At 41.6% G+C, this 21,857-nt stretch overlaps 2 protein-coding genes and 1 long non-coding RNA gene across 7 annotated transcripts in view; 1 reads left to right on the top strand and 2 right to left on the bottom strand.

Annotated features, from left to right (window-relative positions):
• The window catches only part of ITGA6 (integrin subunit alpha 6), a 110,569-nt gene that overhangs the window by 58,439 nt on the left and 30,273 nt on the right, over nucleotides 1–21,857 (top strand). For 2 of the 5 annotated variants that reach the window (XM_084522848.1, XM_084522849.1), the window contains exon 1: nucleotides 8,020–8,238. In XM_084522848.1, coding sequence (XP_084378974.1) covers nucleotides 8,078–8,238 — 161 coding nt within the window. In that variant the 5' untranslated portion in view covers nucleotides 8,020–8,077. Of the gene's footprint in view, nucleotides 1–3,842; nucleotides 3,973–8,018; nucleotides 8,239–21,857 lie in introns of those variants that run through there. The other 3 variants (XM_084522851.1, XM_084522850.1, XM_084522852.1) reach the window with 3 other exon arrangements.
• Nucleotides 2,979–3,683, bottom strand: LOC311438462. Its single transcript, XR_014694121.1, has 2 exons — nucleotides 3,439–3,683; nucleotides 2,979–3,287 (listed from the first exon to the last, which is right to left on the bottom strand). It is a non-coding gene; the product is annotated as an uncharacterized lncRNA (long non-coding RNA).
• The window catches only part of LOC311438460 (uncharacterized protein), a 33,023-nt gene continuing 27,139 nt past the window's right edge, over nucleotides 15,974–21,857 (bottom strand). The window contains exons 3-4 of the mRNA XM_084522855.1: nucleotides 21,012–21,200; nucleotides 15,974–16,919 (exon numbers count right to left, since the gene is read on the bottom strand). Of these exons, the coding sequence (XP_084378981.1) occupies nucleotides 16,865–16,919; nucleotides 21,012–21,200 (244 nt within the window). The 3' untranslated portion in view covers nucleotides 15,974–16,864. The remainder of the gene's footprint in view (nucleotides 16,920–21,011; nucleotides 21,201–21,857) is intronic.

The following is a 21,857-nucleotide window of genomic DNA, read 5'->3' as shown; positions in this document are numbered from 1 at the left end:
TTCTACATATGGCTAATATGTAGCCTACAAATCTAGGGAAGCCTTCCTAATTAACTTAAACAACTCCTGTGCTTTATCCATACCTGAGATTCTTCATGACGGTTAATGGTTACGCATGTCTGCAAATTAACTGCCTCCTGTAAGGGTGTCTTTTTCTGACACCAGATTGTTGAGTGATGCAAACTTTTCCCCTAAGATTGATACCCTGATTTCTCCCTCCTAAAGCAGCTGCCACTTTGGCATCCTGAGGCTGAAATAAACTTGGCATGCAGCCTTGGGAACACAGGATCTGAAGGGCTTGCAGTTAACACTGACAGGCGCAGGCTTGTACCACGACCTTATCCCACTGCATGGTGATTGCCCTGTGCAGCTGGTCAGCAAGCACTTGTATCATCTGCTGTTTGCTGTTTATTGTCTGCAGGACATGCATCTGAACAAATTTATTTTCTAGATTTTCTGCTCACCTGGCAGATCTGGTGGTTGTAGTTCCCCAACTACAGACAGATCAACTCATTTTTCCAACAATGGTCAGTCAGCTCCAGGGGCGACAAAGGGCTTAGAAGTGACATGTTGAAATTGGGAGTGGAACAGAGAGAACTGCTGGAATCTTAAAATACTATGTGAAAACAAAGTACAGTGGAACAGAAGGATTATTTTTTTACATCAAAATCTTACTCTCTGTTAGGTACAGCAGTAACACATAGTTAAAATAACCCATAGTTAAAAATTCCCAAGGGGTCAGAGCACCATCAGGGGCATTACAATGGTTATCTACAACAACAACTACAACAACACTTCCCCCCCCCCCCCCAATATAGCGTGTTACTCAGAGGATGGGGACTGTCAGCCAAATGCATATATGTTTTGGTTATCCCAGAACAGCATCTGATGGTTGTGCAAAAGTGAACTTAGTGATTTTCAGATTTACACTGGGCTTTTACATGAGGCAGAGGAAGGAGAACCCAGAAATGGGGTCTGTCTGTGGGTTCATCTGCAGCTTTCCTTCATGATACTGGGTCACTCTTCTGTCCTTAAGTAGATCATCAGTCTTTCACTGTGGAGATTTTAATGCTGCTACCTTGAAGGGAAATAATGAAAATGCTTTCAGATTGTTTTCCTTACAGAACAAAGAAAACTTATTATTACTGCAGAATAACTACATTTTACTTGGTTAATGTGAAGAATAGATCCACAGTAAAAATGGGTCAGTTTACATTTATTTGCACTCAACAAGCAAATACCCATGCCTTGATCTAACTGCCAGTTAAGTTGTTGAATTGCTTAAAAGTGAACCTTGATCCTTGGAAATGCTGTTTGACTTTAGAAAGAATTGGGTAATAGGAGCTGATGCACGCGTTTCACTGAATGTGGTGAGAAATTCACAAAGTTGACCTGTTTGTATGCTAGAAAACATTCTGTCTGGTATGTACTAAAAGCACACACGCACAGGTTTAAAAAAAAAAAAAGCAACGTGTGTGTGTCATGCAAGAAATGACAGGAACAGTATAGCCCTTGTGAAAACTGAAAGAACCTATCCCCTGACTGTATTGTCTTAACTTTCTATGTTGTTCATGTTCCCAGATGCACAGAATGAGCTCTGCTAGGTTTTGGGTGTTCTCTTTGAGGCTGCTGGTGTTAGAAGAGTTTAAGCATACAAGGCAGAGAGAGCGACTATTAATTACAGATGAAGAAAATATCTGTAGTAGTTATAATGTGTATTTTTTCAATGGTTCCTCTTATCACATAAAATAACTCTGGGTTTGTTTAAATGAGAATACTGAAGGAACATTCAAAACCTGCTTGTTAGAACTCTCAGAAAACTTCCCATGGAAGAATTGATCTGGAGAGGCTGACCAAACAGATGGTGGTCTGAAAATAAGTATCAGAGGAATTATACTGTAAAGAAATCTGGAAATATGTTTGTGCCACAAATCCTTTGCCAATTTTTCATACTACTGGAGTAATTGTTTAAAACTCTGCACCTTAAATCTTGATCACCTTGAGGGCACTAGGTGTTTTGCTTTTTTTTCTTTTTTTTTTTTTTTTGCTTTTTCTACACTTGAAATTTAAAAGCATAAAAAGGAGTGAGAAAAATGAATATGCAAAAATTTATTCAAAACCTTACATTTGAAACCTTTTCAATAAAATAAAAAAAAAATACACTTCCATAATTAATAAATGACCTTTCCTTCCTAGCTCCTGCTTTTAGTTGTTTGCAACGAATGAACAAAAGAGGAAATCACTTGATATTAGTCAAGCCAACACAACAGCTTCCATAAAACCCATTGCCAAACTGATTAAATTTGCGATTTGCTCACTAAGCCTGCCTGGTCATGGCAGCATCATGTAATGAATCTTTTCATTGAATATAACTGGAATTGCAGAGGAACTTTTTTTTTTTTTTTTTTTTTTTTTTTTTTGCATGAATACATCTGTAGTGCTTGTTTAAACATGAAATTGGTCCTGATTAACTCCATGTGTATGCAGTCTTATTCCGGAAGAAAAAAAATGTTCTTCCTCTTAAGCTTAGCTTTGCTGTTTAATAATTAAACAGAAGCAGTTAATTGGAAATTACTGCATGCATAGACAATCCTCAGTCTTCTTCCTTTGGTGGAGGTACACATTTTGTGATTTGATAAATAACTGGTATTTTTAAAAATTCTTCCTTGGATAACAGATCTTAATTTGTTGACTTTTTTTCCTAATTTATTAATTTGTTGGACTAAATGAGAGAGAGAAAGTTTTTGCATATTAAATAGCACCACGGGTAGATTGGCATGATGGTAAAAGATTCCTTTGCTTGTGTTTTGTAACACTTCTGTTTAGTAACATATGAAGCTCCAGAAACTGAAGATTGCATTGCTCAGCAGGGAGTTTGAGAACTACAGTGTGTCCTCAACCTTCACATAACTGCTGTTCACACACAGGTGAAGCAGGGAGAGAATGACCCCATTTCCACTGAGACAGTAGCCCAAATCTGAATGGACTGAACTTTCACAGACTTTATTTAGGATTTTTCTACAGTCTCCGAATAATTGAAATTTGCAACATCAGAGAGCATGTCATTAACTGAGACTTAACATAGCAAAAGATTTGATTTATTCCATTAATTGTTCATGTTCATTATATATGGATTTAAAAGACTAAGATTAATAAAAACTAGATATTGTTCAGAAAAGTATTTTAAAATGGTGATCCGAAGGAAGTAAAAAATAAAAATAAAAAGGACTGCAGTGCTCAGTTCCAGCTGATTGTTCAGGTTGTCCATCAGAAATCAGGGTGTTAATCTAAAGAGAAAAGTAAATACGTTTGTTAGATTTCTACTTAAGTCTTTTTTAATTAGTAAAGAAAGTAGAGGCTGCAGCTCTAGACCTTATCCAGAGAAGCAACCTCTCTTGGCTTTGCCTCCAATGGTCTGAAAGCTGTGTTTGAACATGCCTTGAACACCGCTCCTGATGAATCAGTGGCATATGCAGTTTGGTCGGCACATGTGAATATGTTGGCTGTATAATCAACTGTAAAATTGTTACAGACAGGGAAAAAAAATATAAAATTGATTCTCTTTAAAAAAAAAAAAATAAATCAGATTTCTGATCAGAATCTCAAACTGATGAGATGCATTTTCTTCCCCCATTTCTTTTCTATGGTTTTTAACAACCACTAGAAACCTGTGTGCAAATTCTGACTGGGCTTTACCTCCTGTGTGGATGCTGAGCAGCCAGCTGGCTGCCCTCACAGCTGGGTCTGATCCAGGACCTGATGGGGAGCAGGTGTAACAAGTGTGGTAATGAACAAGCAGCTGCTTCCTCCAGTTTGGTGCAAGGGGTCTCAGCTACACAGTGCTATTACAATAGGCTGGAGAGTGACCTAGAGACCAGATACCTCAAGTGACTGTAATTCCTGGTCTTGTTCTTTGCAGACTTTGTCCAAGGTCGTGTCCTGTGTGTCCAGCACCCAGTGCAGCTCTTAGAGGTAGGTGCTGTCAAGGTTGGGTGGAGTTGTGCTTTGGGTGATGGCTAAAGACCCTTTAGTCAGAGTCTGTGTATGGTAGGAGAACAAAAGCGTTTTGTCCTGAGTAATGATTTTTTTTTTTTTTTTTTTTTTTTTTGGCTCTTGATGGAGTTAAAATGTGTCCCATGAAGACTCATTTTACTTCCCGAGTTCCTGGCAAGAGTCTCCAGGGAGATCCTGTGAATATCTTGTTAGTAAAGCTTCTATTTTCCTCCTCAAAGAGTCCATATTGTGTATAAGGATGTTTAAGCCTAGACTGCCCTTATGCTGCCATTAAAGCCTCCCCCCGCCCCTTCCCCCAGTGTGGCCAATGAATTATAGAATATAGGGATATGTTCAAGATGACTGTGGCTTTATGCTTCAGTTATCAGTAATTTTGAAGGAACATTCTTAATTCTCTCCACAGCAATCCAAACTATGGTTATTTAATTCCCATTTGTCACCGGGATTTCTCTGATCTCTGCCTAGCTACGGGCAGAAGGTTCCTCTTGGTATGTTTACAAAGATGTTTACTCTCCAAACAGTTCGGGCTGGTCATACTGAAACTACTTAAGGAATGTACCTGACATCTTGGGTGGAAAAATATCCTCGTCTAGTAAAAGGCTTAAAGACCTGCTATGTAACACAGGCTGCAGAGTTAGTCAAAAATTGGGGTCCGGACAGAATTTTTTCTTTTGACTCACTTATTTGTGTAACACTTCATTTACTATTTATGAATGTGATGTTAGAACCATGACACAATGATAAAAGTCCAAATTTAAAAACTTTACATAGGAAATATGTCAAATTCTAAACAATTTATCTACAGAAGCAGTATATTTCCACTTTGCAAACAAGTATAGAATGGCAGAATTATGTCTATAGTTATTTTAGATGTTGAAAAAAATACAAGTTTTAAAAACATAGCAACATCTTAATCAGGAATTGATGTTCATCTGATAATAATAAAAAAAAGTGTATTAGGAATCTTTTTAGAAAGATTGTCTAAATCTCTTCTTTTACTATCTTCAGTTACCTATAGAAAATATGATGTGAATCAGATCTGTACAATAGCTAATACCAAGTGTGTAAATATAACTACCTAAACATTCTGGTTTTTAGACTACTCAAGAGAAAAACATTTTGTTTATATGGTATTGAGTAGTTTATCTCCCCTAGTGCTGTAAGCACCTTTATCTCCTGTACTGCTGTTTGCTAGTGCTAACATCGTTGTTAACACAGAACCATAACAGCCATAGAGGATATACGAGCAAAAATAGCCTGGCTGCATAAAAATTCAAGTGTTTACTGTAGCTGTTGAGATGCATCCGTTCAGTAAAAGTAAATAATTTAGAGAACAGAGTGGTTTTACACAGTGTGTGTGTACTGCATGCAGGAGAAATCATCCAGAAGGTTGATTTTGGGCTATTAACTCTTAAATCTAGTTTCAGTTTCCAAACTGAAAGAACTTTATAGCTTTAGAACTTGCACAATAAGCCAAACCTCTTTGGCCTGTATCAATTTTTCTTGTCTGGAATTGCATCAATTATAAAATCAAGCATTTTTTTTTATACTGAAATGTGAAGGAGATGTTTACGTATTTCATTTTTTCAGGACCATTTGATGTGCTGCATTAAAGCTTCACAGCTGAGATTCCACAAGCTCTATTTTTCTTTGCATAATATGTGTTGTTCATATAAATGATAAAAGTTCAGAAATATAAAGCATTTTTCCTTGCCCTCCTTTTAGGGAAAGCCTAAAATGTCTTGCCAAGCACTAGTTTTTCCATCCCACCTCTATTTTCCTGAAAATATTTTTTTCCTTTTTAATTAACTACACAATTGTATGGAGGAGGAAAGTATTGCTGGCACTAAGGCTTTCTCAATATGTAGGCATAGCAGGAGAACACCTTTGGCTGTGTACCAACCCACCATTAATAAGCAGGCAGCTTGTTGCCTGAACTTAAAACTTGTCTATAGCAAAGCAGTTGTTATATCTATATTACATATAGATAACAAAAAAGACACTCAGCTACTCAGCTTTGATCTGGCCATTTCCTTTCTTAGAATTGCCATGTTATGCATAGCAGAGTGGTCATGTTTAATTGGTTATCATGCCTACTGTTGGCCCTCCTTTATCCAGAGATGGCATGAAGGAATTGCTGAGGTATGTGTTAGTTATTTATAATCCACAGCATTTTTTTTTTTTTTTTTGAGGAAGGGCAAAGGAAGGAAATAGACATTTTTCAAACTTTTTTTTTTTTTTTTCCTCTCCTCACATGCAGCAAATTAAAATAGTACAAAATAATGAGATACCATCCAAGATAACTCTAAGCTGTTTGTGCGTACTTCTGCTCTACCCTGTATGAAGTCTATTTTTGTTGTTCCTGTTGTGGTCACTTGAGACAGGCTTTAATATAACTATGTCTTGGAATGCGTGTTAGTGCATCTAGAGATGAGAAAGACATTGCTGAAGGGAAACATCAATGGGTAACAACAAACAGGTAAAACATGCCCAGACAGCACTGGTGGGAGGGAGCGGCAGATGTCAGATGAACCTCATGTGCCAGAGTAACTCATGTGGCTCAGGATACAGCACGGAAGTACTGTGACTCCTAACAGGAGTTACTGAGTACAAGTATTACTTTTACAGTAACTATAGCTACTTCTAGAGTATTATAGCATGCAAGTTTAAATAGTCCTGCAGGGCCCATTGCTAAGATTTTGGTACAGACATCAACACTGTTTTAAAAGACTTGTTTTCAAATCTTTACTAATTACTGTGAAATACACGGATTTTAGTAAGCCTACTTTATTGTAATTAGACTGGGGCCCTTCCCTCTATGAGCCTTCAGTGAAGCTGTAGGGCAGTGTTCCTGCCAGTACAGTTTGCTGCCACGGCAGTGCCTGCAAAGTGATTGAACACCGGATTAAGACTTGGAATGATTGAGGCAGGAGCAAGCCGGGAAGGTTCCTAATAGCAGTAAATATCACAGAGCCCAAGTTAACAACATGCTTTGTTTCCACATTAGATGCACATTTCTGGTGTGTTTTCTCCTCTCTTTTGATCAAGGGTGTTTTGGTCATGAGCCAAAGACTTGTCTATACATGGAGTTATCCTAGAATAATTACTTTGGAAAAAGTAGCCTGGATTAACTCCCCGGGAGCGTGGTATTGTTCCAGAAGAAATTATTTAGAATATCACTGGGTGACTGCTCAAATCTCTATTATTATTTTTCTGGAATCTTGTGGGGGAAAAAGCTTCTCTTCTCCTATCTCAGATACAGGTGGGAAAAAAGAAAAAAAGTATTGTTATGCTGCTTGCCAGGTGAAAGGTTTTAAGAGCTGTGTTCACTTCCCTAAACCAGATCACTAAAACCAGACCCGGTTACAAACACATTAAACCCCTCTCTTGGGTGGATGAAGTGCACTGAGGTCCACCTGCACAAGTGAGGTTACCCTTTTGGAACTAGGGTGAGAGCATGAGATAAAACAGGGCATCCCAAACCCCGTACTGTTTTCAAACACTTGAAGCGTAAGGGTGAGGTACCCGTTTAAGGATAGGAAAGGCTGTAAAGGAGTGAGGTTTAAAGAAGCGCGTCCCCACGTGCTGCCTAAAGAGCCTGGCCAACACAGGTCCGAGCTCGCTGCCTCTTTCCCCCGCGCGGTGCCGTTTGGGGACGGCGGAGCGCAGCGCAGCGCTGGCCGGCGGCCCCTGGGGGAAGGCGGGCTGCAGGTGCTCACCGCCCGGCACCTTTGCTCTTAGCCCCGCGGCCCCGGCCCCGTGCCCGCAGCCCGCTTTTCTTTTCCGCTTCAACCTCCCAGGAGCAGGGGGTGGGGGCGGCGCCCTGTGCCGTGCCGTGCTGTGCCGTGCCGTGCTGTGCCGTGCCGTGCCGTGCCGCCCGGGGCGGGGGCCGGCGGACATTTTGTGCCGCCCCCGCTGCGGAGGCGCGGGGCTGCCTGGCGGGAGCCGCCGCGCGGGGGCCGGGCGGGGCGGGGCGGGGCGGGCTCGGGGCCGGCGGGGCGCAGCGGGGGAGCGGCGGCGCTCGGCGGATCGGCGGCGGCGTTCCCGTGCCCGGCAGGCGCAGATGGCGGCCGCGCTCCTCTTGTACCTGCCCCTCCTGCCGGGGCTGGCCGGCGCCTTCAACCTGGACACGGAGCGCGTGATCGTGCGGCGCGGAGAGCCGGGCAGCCTCTTCGGCTTCTCCCTGGCCATGCACCGGCAGCTGCAGCCGCAGGAGAGACGGCTGTAAGTGCTCCCGCAGGGTCCTCGTCCGTTCCACGCTGGGGAGATGCCCGGGACGCAGCCCCCGCCCGGCGGCACGCGGGGGGCTTCGGGGGAGGGACGAGGGGCACGGGCGGCACCTGCCGCCGAGCGCCCGGGGGCAGCGAGGGGGGCTCGGCGGGGGCAGAGGAGCAAAAATCCCGACGGGGACCGTGCGTGGCGGCGGCTGTGCCCCGGGCCCGGGCGGATCTCGGCCTCGGGCGCCCCCGCTGCGGAGCGGGCAGGTGGGAGGCGGAGCGGGAGGGCACAAACCGCTGCTGGCGGGGCGAGGGGACAGCCAGGAGCCCCTCTGCGAAATGCAGAAAACAGAGCAAGGCTCCTTTGTGCATCGTCGGGAAGAGTTAGGGTTCCTTGCTTTTCGTGGTTGTAACTGAGCAACCTTGTCCTGTACACTAGTGCTGGATAGAGCGTGTCTTGTGTAAGGTATTGTTAGGAAACGAATGTCTCTTCCCCAAGCGCTTATTTTTGATTTAAGGGAAGATGAGCCCGTTGATGTAGATCGAGTGTACGGAAGAAGGAAGCTGAGAAGAAATCGTATATTCGATAAAGTTAACAGATAAACGTTGTTAAAAGTTCTTTGGACCTGTTTTGCTTAGGCTTGCGTTTTTTATGGTTTCATAGAAATTACAGTGTGAAAAGGAGTATAAATCACAGGTTCCATCTTATGTCTGGTATGCAACGTGACTCAATGGTATAGCCTGAAGAATCAAATACGGATCTGAGAGTTACTTTCTAGAGGCCCTTGTCTTGCCCTTGTCTTAATTCTTGGCAGGATTACGTGTGCATTGGTCTCATTTCATTCTACTAAGAAAGCAGTGCCTGAAGGTTGTTAGTTTGCCATTATGTTGTCAAATGCTGATAGAATGAGTGCGTCAGACTATGCAGAGACGGAAAGCCAATTAGTCAGTAGAAATACAAGAGCAGTCACAGTATTCAAACTGGTTTGTAGTGTTTGACTGAAATGCCTCAGAGATTGTTAGCATGAAAGTTGTGTATTGTATGTACAGCGAGTGCTTCCTCAGGCAGTCCGAGCATGAGTACAGAGCAGAGCCAGATGCTATCTGTGTTGACATGGCTTTCTGAATCCAGGCTTTCATGAGAGGCAGGGTTCTCAAATAGAGGAAAAACCAGACTAGAGAAAATGTTTTATGATGCATGGCTCTTAGTATGAGATGTCTTGGCTATTTTTTAAAAATTTCTTCTGTGTATTTTAACATAAAGCATTTGAGTGCTGCCCCATGTAGCTGCTTGGAAAACCTGTGTTCAGTTCTTTTACATAGCACAGCCATGTCACAGTCACTTCGAGCATCATAGCATCATTTTTCTGGAGTAGGGGTAGTAGTAATGTGGCTGAAAGAGAATAAGATATTAAATGTGCTGGACTGTCAGTATCTTTTGTATGGATATAGGCATGTTAAGCTCACTCTGTTACATCTTGTGAAATAAAATGGGAGTTTTAATGGAGAAACATGAAGTGAAGGTTTCCATATTAGGCTTCATGTTTGTAAGTGATGATGTGATTTACAAATGAGTGACATTAATATTAAACAATTCATTTGGCGTGTTCCGCAGATACTAGTTTCTAAATAGCTTGGCTGTTTATAGGTGGAACAAGCTGTCTGCTGTCCAGGTATTAGGCAAAGTTATGAGAATGGAGATCATGTTGAGGTCTCATACTTGGAAAAGTGCGTAGTCCCTGTATGCTGCCCATTATTTGTAACTACAGGAACTCTCTCAAGACTGACAGAAGTAATTATTTCACCATGACATCTCGACTAGGGGATGGCTAACTTGAAAGCTCAGCTACAGTTTGAGTGCAGGCACTGTTGTTGTTGCTAGAATACCCGAAACCCATTTCATCACTGAAACTTAATTGAAAGTGATACTCAGGTTCTCATGTGGAAGGGAACCCCAGTCCCCCCCCGGAAAACCACCCTGCCAACCCCAACTTTATGAAATGAGACACAAGTTATAACTGATATGTGCACAACCAGTAAGTCCTTGGGAAAACAAAGGAGAAAAGGTGAAATAATGTGATTCTGTTCAAGGGATGTTTTAGTCACTGACAGGGAACAAGATTTGGTAAAACAAGCTGAATGATCTTTAATTTGTCTCTCGCCTCACTGAAGTGACTCTTAAGTGAGATGGTTCTCTCCTTCTGCCTCAGACTGGATAATTCAGTGTTAAGCATTATGAAACTGCTTGGTAAGGATGAGGGTGGAGAATGCCGAGGAAGTGTGACAAATAAAGGTAGGGCCGAAATAGCCTGTTAATAAACGTACTTGCTTTTGATCACTCCGAAATAGCCTGTTATTAAACGTACTTGCTTTTGATCACTTTTTTTTTCTGAAGTCACAGGAGACTACAGATTACATATAAACTTTGAATGGTAATTTTTGTATTTGTCAGTGTTAGATACTAATGCTGTGTTTACTAATGAGTTATTGCTTAACTCCCCATAGCATGGGTAGATGAATTCTTGAGAACTGTTTTGAATTTACTTGTAAATGGTACTTTATGTGAGACTGTGGATTGGTAACAGGATTTTATTTTTCTGTGTGAATGTTTTCAGGTGAGAAAAGTTGGCAAGTTCATCAGCTGAAGAGGAGAAAAACTTTACTAATTCACAGTAACTGAAAGTGGACTGCTAATAGCATGTGGGTGTGGAAGAGTGCTGAATGCAATCTTAATATGCATTTGGGGACCATTAATGTTACTGTTTGAGGGACTGAGGGCAGCCTGCCTGGCATGCTGTGCATAGTTCTGGTCTACTGTCAAACGTGATGAATCTGATAGCAGAAAAGGCTATGGAGCTTTAAGGAGCTAATGGAGCTGTAAAAAAGCTGGGCTCCCTGCATGAGATTGTTCTGTTTTTAATATGTCAGTATAACAAAAATACAGGAGTTATGCTTCTGAGGGGTGGTAGTGACACAGCAGTGTCTTACGGTCTGCAGACTGGAAGGAGGTTTGTAAGGGTCCTGAGACTCAGGGATGGTGTAGCCGTAAGAGTAATATGGTTCAAGCTTAAGCAGTTCTGTGATGGAGAATGTGAGGGTATCAAGCATTGGTAAAATATACTTAGTATATACGTTGGCTACCATATGTATATGTGTATTTGTATATAAATATTACGTGTGCATACATGAGCCATTTAAGATACCCCACAGGTCTTTTTCAGTCCTTTTTGGTTATAATCTTTTAAGATTTTAAGATTATAATCTTTTAAGATTATAACCAAAAAGATTAGAAAATCTACCCAAAAAGGTAAGAAAATCTCTTGAATTTGAACAAAAGCCCCACACATTTATGTATAACTTATAATTAATTACGATATTATTTTGAATAGCATTTCAAAGCTGAATTCATGTAGGCTTCTTTCTGTTTGAGGCAATAAAGGGTGAGGCTATGGTAGTAGATGTTCAGGATCTTACCAGAAGAAAAGCTGTGTGGCTGACAGTTGTGGATAGGCACTTTATGCCAAACCTGTGCTAACCATTAGCATCTATAAAGCCTTAAAAGTTGCAGTGTCTTACTGGAATTTTTACTCATGGCAGGTTTTGCTGATAGTGCGTATCTCCACTGTGAGCCATTATAGCAACATAAAACAAAGTTGCCTTTGGTCAGCAAGGCTGCTGACATTGCTGTACTGTTGCAGTGCATCCTCAGTGGCATTTAGCCAGTGTTTCTGTGTTGTCTGAGTCCTCAGACAACACAGTGAGCTTATACTCACTTTGGTTGAGCAACAAAAGAGCTGGATTATGCCGGTCTGCAGTGGAAAATGACAGTTCCTGCTTGCAGAGCTATTGTAGAGTGATTCAAAGTTCAGGTGACCTAAATTAATCATGCTGTATATTTGCATCTTCAGGATTTAAAGGCCTTAATAGTGCTGGTCTTTAGAGCTTCTGTTTATACAAAAAAAAAAATAAATTGCTTTGTTATTGAACTTGAAGATTTATTATTGAAGAAATAAAGATTTTTTTCCTGTGCTAAGTTTGAGTTATTCTGTGGGTTATCTGTGGCAGAGATACAGCTGACAGGTTTTGTGGTCAGGTTTATAAATGATAGGAGACTGTCATGTAATTTTCACTGTCTGGCAGCAGGTCTGGCCTTCGTCTTGCCTGTGGCGGGGCAGAGCTGTAGGGCACAGAAGTGCCTGGCATGGCAAGGAGCTCCCCGCAGAGGCTGCTGTACAGAAGCTTTACCCTTCCGACACAGCTGTTCAGAGAGGGCAGGTCACCCTAGTCAAGGAATTTCCTTTGCTTCTCTGGCAAAACCCCTTTTCCTGAACAACAGAAGTGAGCTTGATGCGAGTTGTGTCTATAGGATATTGTGGTCTGTATGATTATGTTATTTCCAGTGGTTTTTGTTTGTTTTCTCTTGTCCCCCACCTGGTATTGTAGGTGGACGTGAGGCTTTGCCAGCACAACTGTGGTACAGACGGCCCACGCTGGGAAGTTGTGCTCCTGTAGCTGCACTGCTACGTCCTGCCTGCAAGGCATGGGTCACAGCAGAAGTGTGCTTCTGCCACAGTTCAGTCCAGGTGGCTCTGAAAAGGCTGTGTCGGGGAAGATAAGCCACAATACAGTCCTCTTCCGTCAGCTGTGTGCATTGGCAGATTCAACTTCTCTGTGGTGTTGACTGGCATGACAGATGTTCATAGTGTAGAGCCAGCCTTCTGAAGTGGTAAACGGCAAAACTCTTTTTCCAGTCCTCCGTCCCTTTGAGAAATTTGTTTTTTTTGGGAGGTCATATAGCTCTTAAAAAAAAAAAAAAAAAAGTTGTTGTTTTTTATGGTCACCTAGAAGTGCATAAGGATCTAACTCAGCTCTATATGGTAGATACTTCTGTTACATTGATAACTATTAAAAATTAGCAAAATAGTAATTAATTGGTCTGCAAGTGTAAGCCTTCTGTGAGTAAGGACTGTAGCATATGACTTTTGTCTGCTGTGATAAATAACCTTCTGTTCGGACTCCAGCTTTGAGAAACAGCCTAGGCAATCAGTTTAAATTAAAGCTCATAAAATTGTTGTGCTCTTCCTGTTAGATGCATGTACCTGGTACAACTTCTTGGTTTCATAGCTTTAAGTTTTTGCCTTTGCTGAGACTGATGAATCAGTTTCTAATGTAAGAGGTACCATCTCTTTGGTTTGGTGGGGTTGCTCACGCATAAAATACATAGGGTGGTGGTGATGACAGGCTTAGAAGCATTTTGATTTATACTTTCCTTATATTTAAGTATCTTAATAAGTGTGAATGGGATGAATGTGAATCTGTGGAAGCACAAATTAATCTCTTCTCAGGCTGTGTGTTTGGAAAGAGAAGAGCATTCTGTAAGCTGTCACTCAGTGTCAAATGCAGACTTGCCAAGCCCTTGCAAGAACATTAAAATAGAAGTAATGGCTCAATTAACCAAAATCACTTTAAGCTCCTCTGGTCCAGGTCTGTTGTACTCGCCCCGTTCTCAGAGGATTGAATATACCAAATAGTTCATATTAAATAATTAAGGTATAAGTCAACCCTGATGAACACACGCTAGCAGAGAGAACTGTCTTGCAGCCAAAGTATCAGATACATCGCAGGAACAGGATTGAAAAGTTAATCTTACATCCTCTAAAACTAGCAAGGTTAGACTTGTACTGTACAACACAGTATGAGCAGGGGCAGACCTTGATCTCGGGAAGGAGGAGAAGGCTTTTCTCTTCACTAATCTGAATGAAAACTAATGAGCTGCACAACATGAGAGTTAAGGACAAAGAAAAGCATTCTCCTTGACAAGTTGTCTTGTTCTTGAGCAGAGGCTAAGGGTCCTGACAAAACTGCTTAATTATGTCTGAAAAATGGGCAGAAAAGTGCTGGGGGAGGGCTCACAGTTGGAAAAACTTAATACTCTTCCCGTGCTTTTCAGGCTAAGCTCAAAGTAGTCATGCCTGTTTGTGCACATCTGAATTAGTCTTCAGTGAAACTGTCCATGAAATATTCCATTGTGAAAAGGAGTTGTAAAACTTCACGTTGTTTAAGTATGGTGTGTTGAGGAGAATTTGTCATATCTGGCATACAGGTCAGCTTGAGTACAGCAATGAATGGGCTGAAATGTATTTTAATATTTGTCTCTAAAACAGGAAGTGGGAGTGAGGTGGAGAAGCGTTTTTTGCTGCAGTTCCCTCCATCCACCTGGAGCCTGCAGTGAAGTGTGGGGTGCCAGGGCATGCGTGCTGCCTGCCTGCACTGCCCTGCTTGCCAGCTGCAGGCTGATGCTGGGTGAAGAATTGAGGCTCTGTTCAGCACTGGCATCTTGAAGCCTTCAGCTGGCAAACAGCTGCTTGAAGCTTGTTGCTGTCCTGGTCTTACTGACTGAATGGCACAGGAACGTTTCTGGTGCTCTTCAGACTTAAAACATGACCCCATGGGCTCCATAAGGGTATGAAGCAAGGGATACAGAATGTTACCAAGATGGAGAGTGTAGGAGGGTGTCATTCAAATATCTGAAGTATGTAGCATGCATGACACGAGGCCTGTCTTACTGTGTGCTGCTCTGTTCTAGGGCACGCGGGGTTGGAGCAGGCTTCCCAGGAGTCCTGCAACAGGCACATTTAAGTGAGCGCTGTGTAGTTATATTAGCTGTGAGCTGGAAGGTTGAAATACAGCTTTTTTATTTTTATTTTTTTTTATTTTTTATTGCTATCAGGCAAATGCCTGTTTAAAAACAAGCAAAAATCCATATTACTGAATGAGTACGTGGTGGTCTGTACTGTGAAATGTAGATAGAAAATTAACACCTCATAGTGGTATTTAGGAATGGTAGGTTACGGTAAAAGACAGGAATATTTGAAAAAAAGTATACAAAGTGGTCTGGAAGTATTTATTAGTATTATATATTGTTGACTGAGATATATAAAAGCAAGTTGCTGCTTTGAAAGTAATGTCAGGAGAATAATAACCTAGAAAACCAAAAGTGAATGCGGGGAAAGAAGTTCTACTTCCATTTTTAAGAAAAGTAGTATATTAAAGATAAGTGAACTGAAACATAGGTTAATGAAGCTCCCTTTGTGACTTTAGTATCAAATACACTGTATTCTTTTATCCTTGGCTCTAAGATATCTAGAGTATTGCATGTGTTAGGACTATTTTGAGAATTCCAAAGCTATTGCATTGGGGGAAAAAAAAAGAGCTGTAGTTACCTTCTTTTAGTTTAAAGATCAGGCCAGATGTATTCCCCTATGAAGTACTAGACAGTAGATTTTGTATGGCTTTGAAATGATAGTAGAGGGTATAAAATACTGTTTCTCAAATTGCGATTTGTTGGGAGCATTTGCTCGTATGGCCTGGCCGTGTTTGGCTCTGTTGGAGTGTTGGCTGTTTTTCTTGTTTCCTGATACAGAACTGTATCTAAAAATGTCATTTTCTAATACTGATTTGCTTTAAGCAGTTGTAATAATGTGCGTGAGGATGTTACGACTGTGTTTGGAAGGGAGAAGTTCCCCAGGGTCATGAATAGAAGCAAGGGTGGTTCACGGGATGCTCGCTGTCTAGATGCAATCTACAGCATAAAAACGTTCTCGAGCCCCTCCAGGGTAATATCTATGGATTCTATGCTGGATTTTGCTAATTCTAGGTTACTTTTCAGCTGTTTTCATCTTTGCATTTGTTTTCTCCTTTCAAAGATCCTTGTGGATCCTTGAGACACAAGGAACAGCAAATAGGAGCTATTAGCATTTTTATTAATTGAGTTTGCTGACATAGTCTGATAGTGTCCATAGGAGTGGCAGACTTTCTGACAGACACTTACCATCATTTCCTTCTCAGTGAAGATTGCCAAGGCAATTTTTCAAATGGAGATAAATGTGTTTAGCTTCTGCCTGGTTCAGTTGGCATTGATACCCTCCTCAAAACCAGGCCTATAAAATAGGTCTTTAAGAAGTAAAGTAGAACAAGATTGAAAATACACAGGGAACAACTGGTGCCTGTAATGCCTGAGGTTGTTTGCTCAGCAGCACATGCCCAGGTCAAAGGTCTGAGGGAAATGCATGTTTATCCTGGAAGTGCTCAAAAGTGGCAGCCAGCTGTTGCTGATAGCAAGCATGTTGTCCTCGTGTATAGTTGAATTTTCTGGGTCCCTCTTTTCTTGTAGCTCTTTTTGCATTAGTTTTGTAAGGGCATCATAAGGGCTAGTCAGTCTTGCACTTTGTTATTAGTGCTGCTGAAACTGCATAGTGGTTAAATCTGCTGGTGTTCTCTGGGCTGTGCTTAGCAGTGTGCATGAAAACAGATCGTATTTAATTGGCCATGTTTGTTTAGTGTGAAACAACTTTAAGTGAAAACTACATTACTTTCTTGGCTAAGATGCTAAAATAAATTTGCTGTATGTTTCTTATTTTTTCATATGCGACCAACTGTTGTAGGAGCTACTAACAATCTGGCATAATTGTGCAAGTCCATGTGAACTCTTCATCCACTCAGCTTATTTTTCTGATAGAGAATGCTTGATAATTATATAGTCTGGCCCCAGAATATTGCTGAAGAGCTAGGTTTCTTCTCTTTTCCCAGCCATACTGTATTCCTGCATGTCCTAGAAAAATCCTCGTTAGATGTCAGGTCAGATCCAGTGCTATTAATAGCTGAAGTACTGTTCGCACAACTTTCTGCCTGCAAGAAAATAGGGTGTTAAAAATTCCTGAAAGAAGTAATTATTCCAGGTTCTCAAGTGAGAAAGTGGAAAGTTGTGGAAGATAGGAAAAAAAAAAAAAAAAAGGGTAAGGGGAGGCATGTAAAAGCTAGGCATGTGTGCATGTGGAGGGGGAGCACTATGTAGCTGTAGAGAATGCAGTGGGTTTTTTGGCATATTCTGAAATGTAAGTTATTTTGCAAACAGAAAAATCTTGTTCTGAGATTTTGCAAGCTTGGTGAAATTCTCCCTGTTTGTACACTCCTACTCGTAGTAAAACATAATGTTCTCCACGGATCTGTGTAGGGAGAAGTTTGTTGTGAACATAAGATTTATTTCTATATTTGAGCAATGGTTCAATATCTGCATGTAACATAAGAAAAGGCTCCTTAAGAGTCCCAGCTGTTGGGGCATTTCCTTTTGGTGTACAACTTTGGTTCTCCTACAAAAAATACCTTGTTGGATTGACATTCTTCTAAGTGATGTGAATGCCTGTGTTTTCAGTTAATTTGAAGGGGGAGGGATATGTGTCAGTCAGTACATTTGCCCAGTGACACATCTGCTTTTGTGATTAAGTTCATGGTTTGAAGAAAAGCTTACAAAATTGTTGATGCTGTTGCATGCATTTAACACAGGACTATGATGGTGTTAAGACGAAGGGGTTATTTCAACGCTGATTTAGTGTGCAAGTGACTTTCAGCTATCTTTGTGTTTGCTGGCAGTTTGTATACTCATCCTCTGAAATACTAATGAGGGATTATGTACGGAGAAAGTACATGCCTTGTCTAGACACATGGTTGCATGCTGTGGACAGAGCCTTTCAGCCTGCTCCCCAGGTGTATGCCTCTGGTGTCTCAGGCTTATTTTGGCAGCTGGGACAGCACAGTGCAACTCAGCACAGCTTCTTGGCTTGGTCTCGCATGGATGAGGTTGGTATGTGTTTGCCGAACGAGGCAAAGAACTTTGTCAGATGGTGAATCTGCCAGCATCGTGTATCACCATTTCTGTGGTTGTGTATCTAGTGCAAGAGGTTTATGTCTGTCTTGCTCCCCCTGCTATGATTAAGGGGGAGAGAGGGAAGAAGGTGGAGAAGAGGGGAAGCAGTGCCTTACAAAGTGGATGGACTGATGAAGGAATGATGGCTTCTGTGAGCTTGGGAAGTAGCTGCTTTTCATGTTACGGAGGGCCGTGGAGAGTAGTAGTAGCTGCAGCCCATGGATTCTAGCGTGAGATGTCTTACTGTACTCTTCATGCCTCTTAATGGTTTAACTGTGGTCTTATATGAAATTGATACACTTCACTCAGTGAAATAAGTAGAGGAATGATATTACAATCCAAATACTTGTTCTGCGCTGCATTAAAGCTGCAATTTTTCAAATGGCTCTTGGCATGTTGATAAACAGTATATGCCTGTTATGGTTGTTACCTCTCTAACAGACACTGCCTTCAAAGGCTGACTGGGAGCACTGCTCTTTCAGGTTGTTCTTTGGGAAAAAAAAAGTCTGAGCAATTGTTTCTATATTCATGTTCACTGTCTAAAACACGTACCTAGCAAATGATGTGATACTCCTTGCATTTCTTTAAAGCTCAAATGGAGGTGGCATATATTGTGGCAGTACTAAGACAAGCCCTACAAGTGAGATGAAGTGTTAATCTGAACACTAAAATTTTACATGGTATGAATGGCCAGCAGCCCAGTTGCAGAAGATATTAATTCCTGAGTACTGGAGCCTGTAGAGTGACCATGCCCAGCAGCAGCAACCACTTCTTTACCAGCCTGTTTTGCTGGAGGAGCTCAGGCAGTGCTGGACCAGAAGCCCTGTTTTTGGGTAGTAGCTGGCACAAGAGCCAGATTCCAGCGTGGGGAAGGTGTGTGAAACAGCAGCAAGCAGCAGGGATGGAAAATTGACTCTGAATGTACTGCTTTCTTGTAACGACTCTTGCTAGCTTGTCTTCCTGCTGTGGCACCTCAGTGCACTGTAGCTGCTTGTGGACAAGGGTGGGTTTTGCATGGATTTGCACCTGATGTGGACAGGATGGCTGGGAGCAATGGCTGGGTTGGGAGCTGAGTGCCAGGACCTTGACTCGCAAGTTCATTTCCTTTAGCAGCACATTGTCACTTCTTGAGCTAAACTCCATATTACTAAGAGTACTTCATGCAGTAACAGGCACCACCACCACGTAAAATGTGGGTGAAAATCCATTTTAACATTATGTCTTTTATAATTTTATCACAGATTAATTATAAAGCAATCTAATCGATGTTTTGTGGTATCGCTTACGGTATCAGGTCTATTCCTAGCATGATACATTGTTCATTCTTTCAAATCTGGGGGAAAGTACAGTTTGTAAGGAAGAAATTTGTATTAAAATGTATTATTATACAGTTATACATTATTATACAGTTATACATTATAAAAATGTATTATTATACAGTTTTCACATGCTATTTGACATAATGAATGTGTTGCATCTCCTAGTTATAGCAAGACAGTGGTGTACAAAATGGAAAACTATTTTGATATAGGACTTTGGAACAGAACAGACCATTTCTTGCATTTTTTTTCTAGGGAAATAAGCCTTCTACCAACGTAAATGAGATCTGCTAAAAAAAATAATAATCCATATAGACTGAGTTCTTGACTGTGAGGGGAAAGTGTTTATTTTTCCATGTGGCTTCAGAAAGTCACTAATTAGTGGCCTTTCCAGAACAACAGGTAGCTTTGTAGTTCCAGTTTTGCTTTGTAGCTTGCCCTGATCCTTGTGCTGCTTTTGGCTTCTTTTCCTAGCTACTGTCGTAATCTGCTTCCTGAAAAAGGCTGAACTAATAAAACAAAAATCACAATCCTTTAAATGCCAAGCCTCCGGGCAACAGAGATTGATGGTGTCCTTGGCCATGGCTTTGCATTGGTAGTAGGAAAATGTAACTGTGGAGTAGCAGATTAAGAGAATCATCCGTCACTTAAAATAGCTGTTAATAGCAGCCTGGGAACGATGGGTATCTCTGTAAAAAGCATTGCGAACAAGCTCCCTACTCACACTGTTTCTGGCTGCGTTTTGCAGGGAGGGGTGTTTTTTTTTTTTTTTTTTTTTTTTTGAGAAGCTTGGTCCCTTGGTTCGTCTCCAGTTCCCATTAACTGCCTGTGTATGTGGAGGGAAATCTCTGTGCTAATGAGTCCATGGTGCTCCTGCCTTGTCTGTGTAACTACTGGTAGAAGCCAGATCCAGGCAGAAAGCAGAGGTGGTGCCAGCTGGATTTAAATGCAGTGTCTGTCCCATTGACCAGCCTCAGTTATGTGGAAACGCTCTGTGTTTTAGTGTTTCCATCCTCCTCTTTCCTAAAGTTCATATACTGGAAATCCATCCCGTGGAAGGCACTTCAGATGTCTGCATTGAGAGCAGTGGTCTCTGCCTGGAGGTTTTAAATATTGGGTACATATCTAGGCAGTGTGACTGGTGATTTGGTAGCACAAATTTAATCCAAATATGAGTTAGTGGTTGTTACTTTACTTTCTTTGTTTTGATCAACAGAATGAAACTCTGGGAGAGCGTGTGGGAGGAAAAAGGATGCAGGAGTCTATCTGTCTAGCCAGGAGTGGAAGAAGTTTCATAGCATTTAGCTTCATCGCTTTCCAGATTCGCCCCCCTTGTGTTGATGGAGTCTTTCTGAAAACACAATGAAGAGCAGAGTCTGCAGTGGCAGCATTGTTATCTGAGAATAGCAACCTTAAATTGGACATTTGTGCTCAATGAAGGTTGCAAAATTGGAAATAACTTACACTACTGACTATTTTATTCTGTCTATTTGTTGAAATGGCTAATGGTTAGTTACCCAGGAAACACTGTCAGTGATTTCTACTCCAGTCTGTTAAAGCTCAGAGCTGGCACTATTAATGTGTTGCTACTACTTTTAAAGAAAGGATGGCAAAGATGGGGTGCCTTGTTTGGGGCAGAAGATACCGCAGAAAAGAAAGGAATTCAAGGAATGAAGAAAGCTTTGGAAGATAGAGTACCTGGGCTCAGTGTAGACCATGGTATTTTTTTGTATTTGTTTAAATCAAAATGTAACTTACTCAATGGAAGCTTCTTCCTTTGATAAATAAGATTTTCTTGCCAAAAATGTTGAGAGATGTTCTTCTTCCTTTTGACTTGTTTTCTTTTCAGTTAGTGTTTGTTCCAGAGGTATTGCAATGAATTGCTGACAGCTTTTCTTCTTTGAAGTATGTTGTGAAAACTGTACGTTGTCCTCAGGAAGTTCCAGGCTGTAAGTGAGGAAGAGAATTCCTTGCAGAGGGAGAGGAAAATTTGCAGGAGCTTGGAGGTCTTCTGTGTTGCCTTTGATAAGGTTTTCTCACCTTAACTGTAGCTTTCCTTTAGGAGTAAGTGAGGGGTGGTTTCATGGGCAGTACTGGAGGGAGTTGAGACAGCTGTGAGCAGAGACTGCTCCAAGTCCCACTGCCGTTTTCATTACCTGAGAAGGATATTGCAGCCACAGCAGCTACTGCACTTCACAAGTTACTGGTGAAAGCTGCGAGGACTTCGGATCTGCACCCTACTGCTTAGTATTCTGTATTGCTTGTTAAAATGGAAAGCTGTTTCTGGTGTATTTTGCTTTGGATTTAATACCTCTGTTGGGCTGTTTTTGGTGAAGACACAGCCGTCTCACCCAGGTGCAAGTTAGCAGGGTGCTGCGGTGAGTTGGGGATGCTGCTGGGGGCCATGGTCCCATGCTGGTCCCGCTGCAAGGGCTCAGGCCTGTCCTTCCTGGTGGCAGGTTGTGGTCATGCAGCATCTGCATGATGCAGGCACAGCCCACCTGAGCAAAAACTACCTCTCACTGAGGTGAATTAGTTTAATTGGCATCATGTGCAGGCCTGGAGCTCTACCTGTGCAATTATCTCAAGTTTGGCCACGAATCT

The sequence above is a fragment of the Aythya ferina genome (assembly GCF_964211825.1).
Source record: "Aythya ferina genome assembly, chromosome: 6".
Classification (NCBI taxonomy): domain Eukaryota; kingdom Metazoa; phylum Chordata; class Aves; order Anseriformes; family Anatidae; genus Aythya; species Aythya ferina.
Note: the sequence above shows the minus strand (reverse complement) of the source record. Positions and strands in the feature narration are given on the sequence as shown.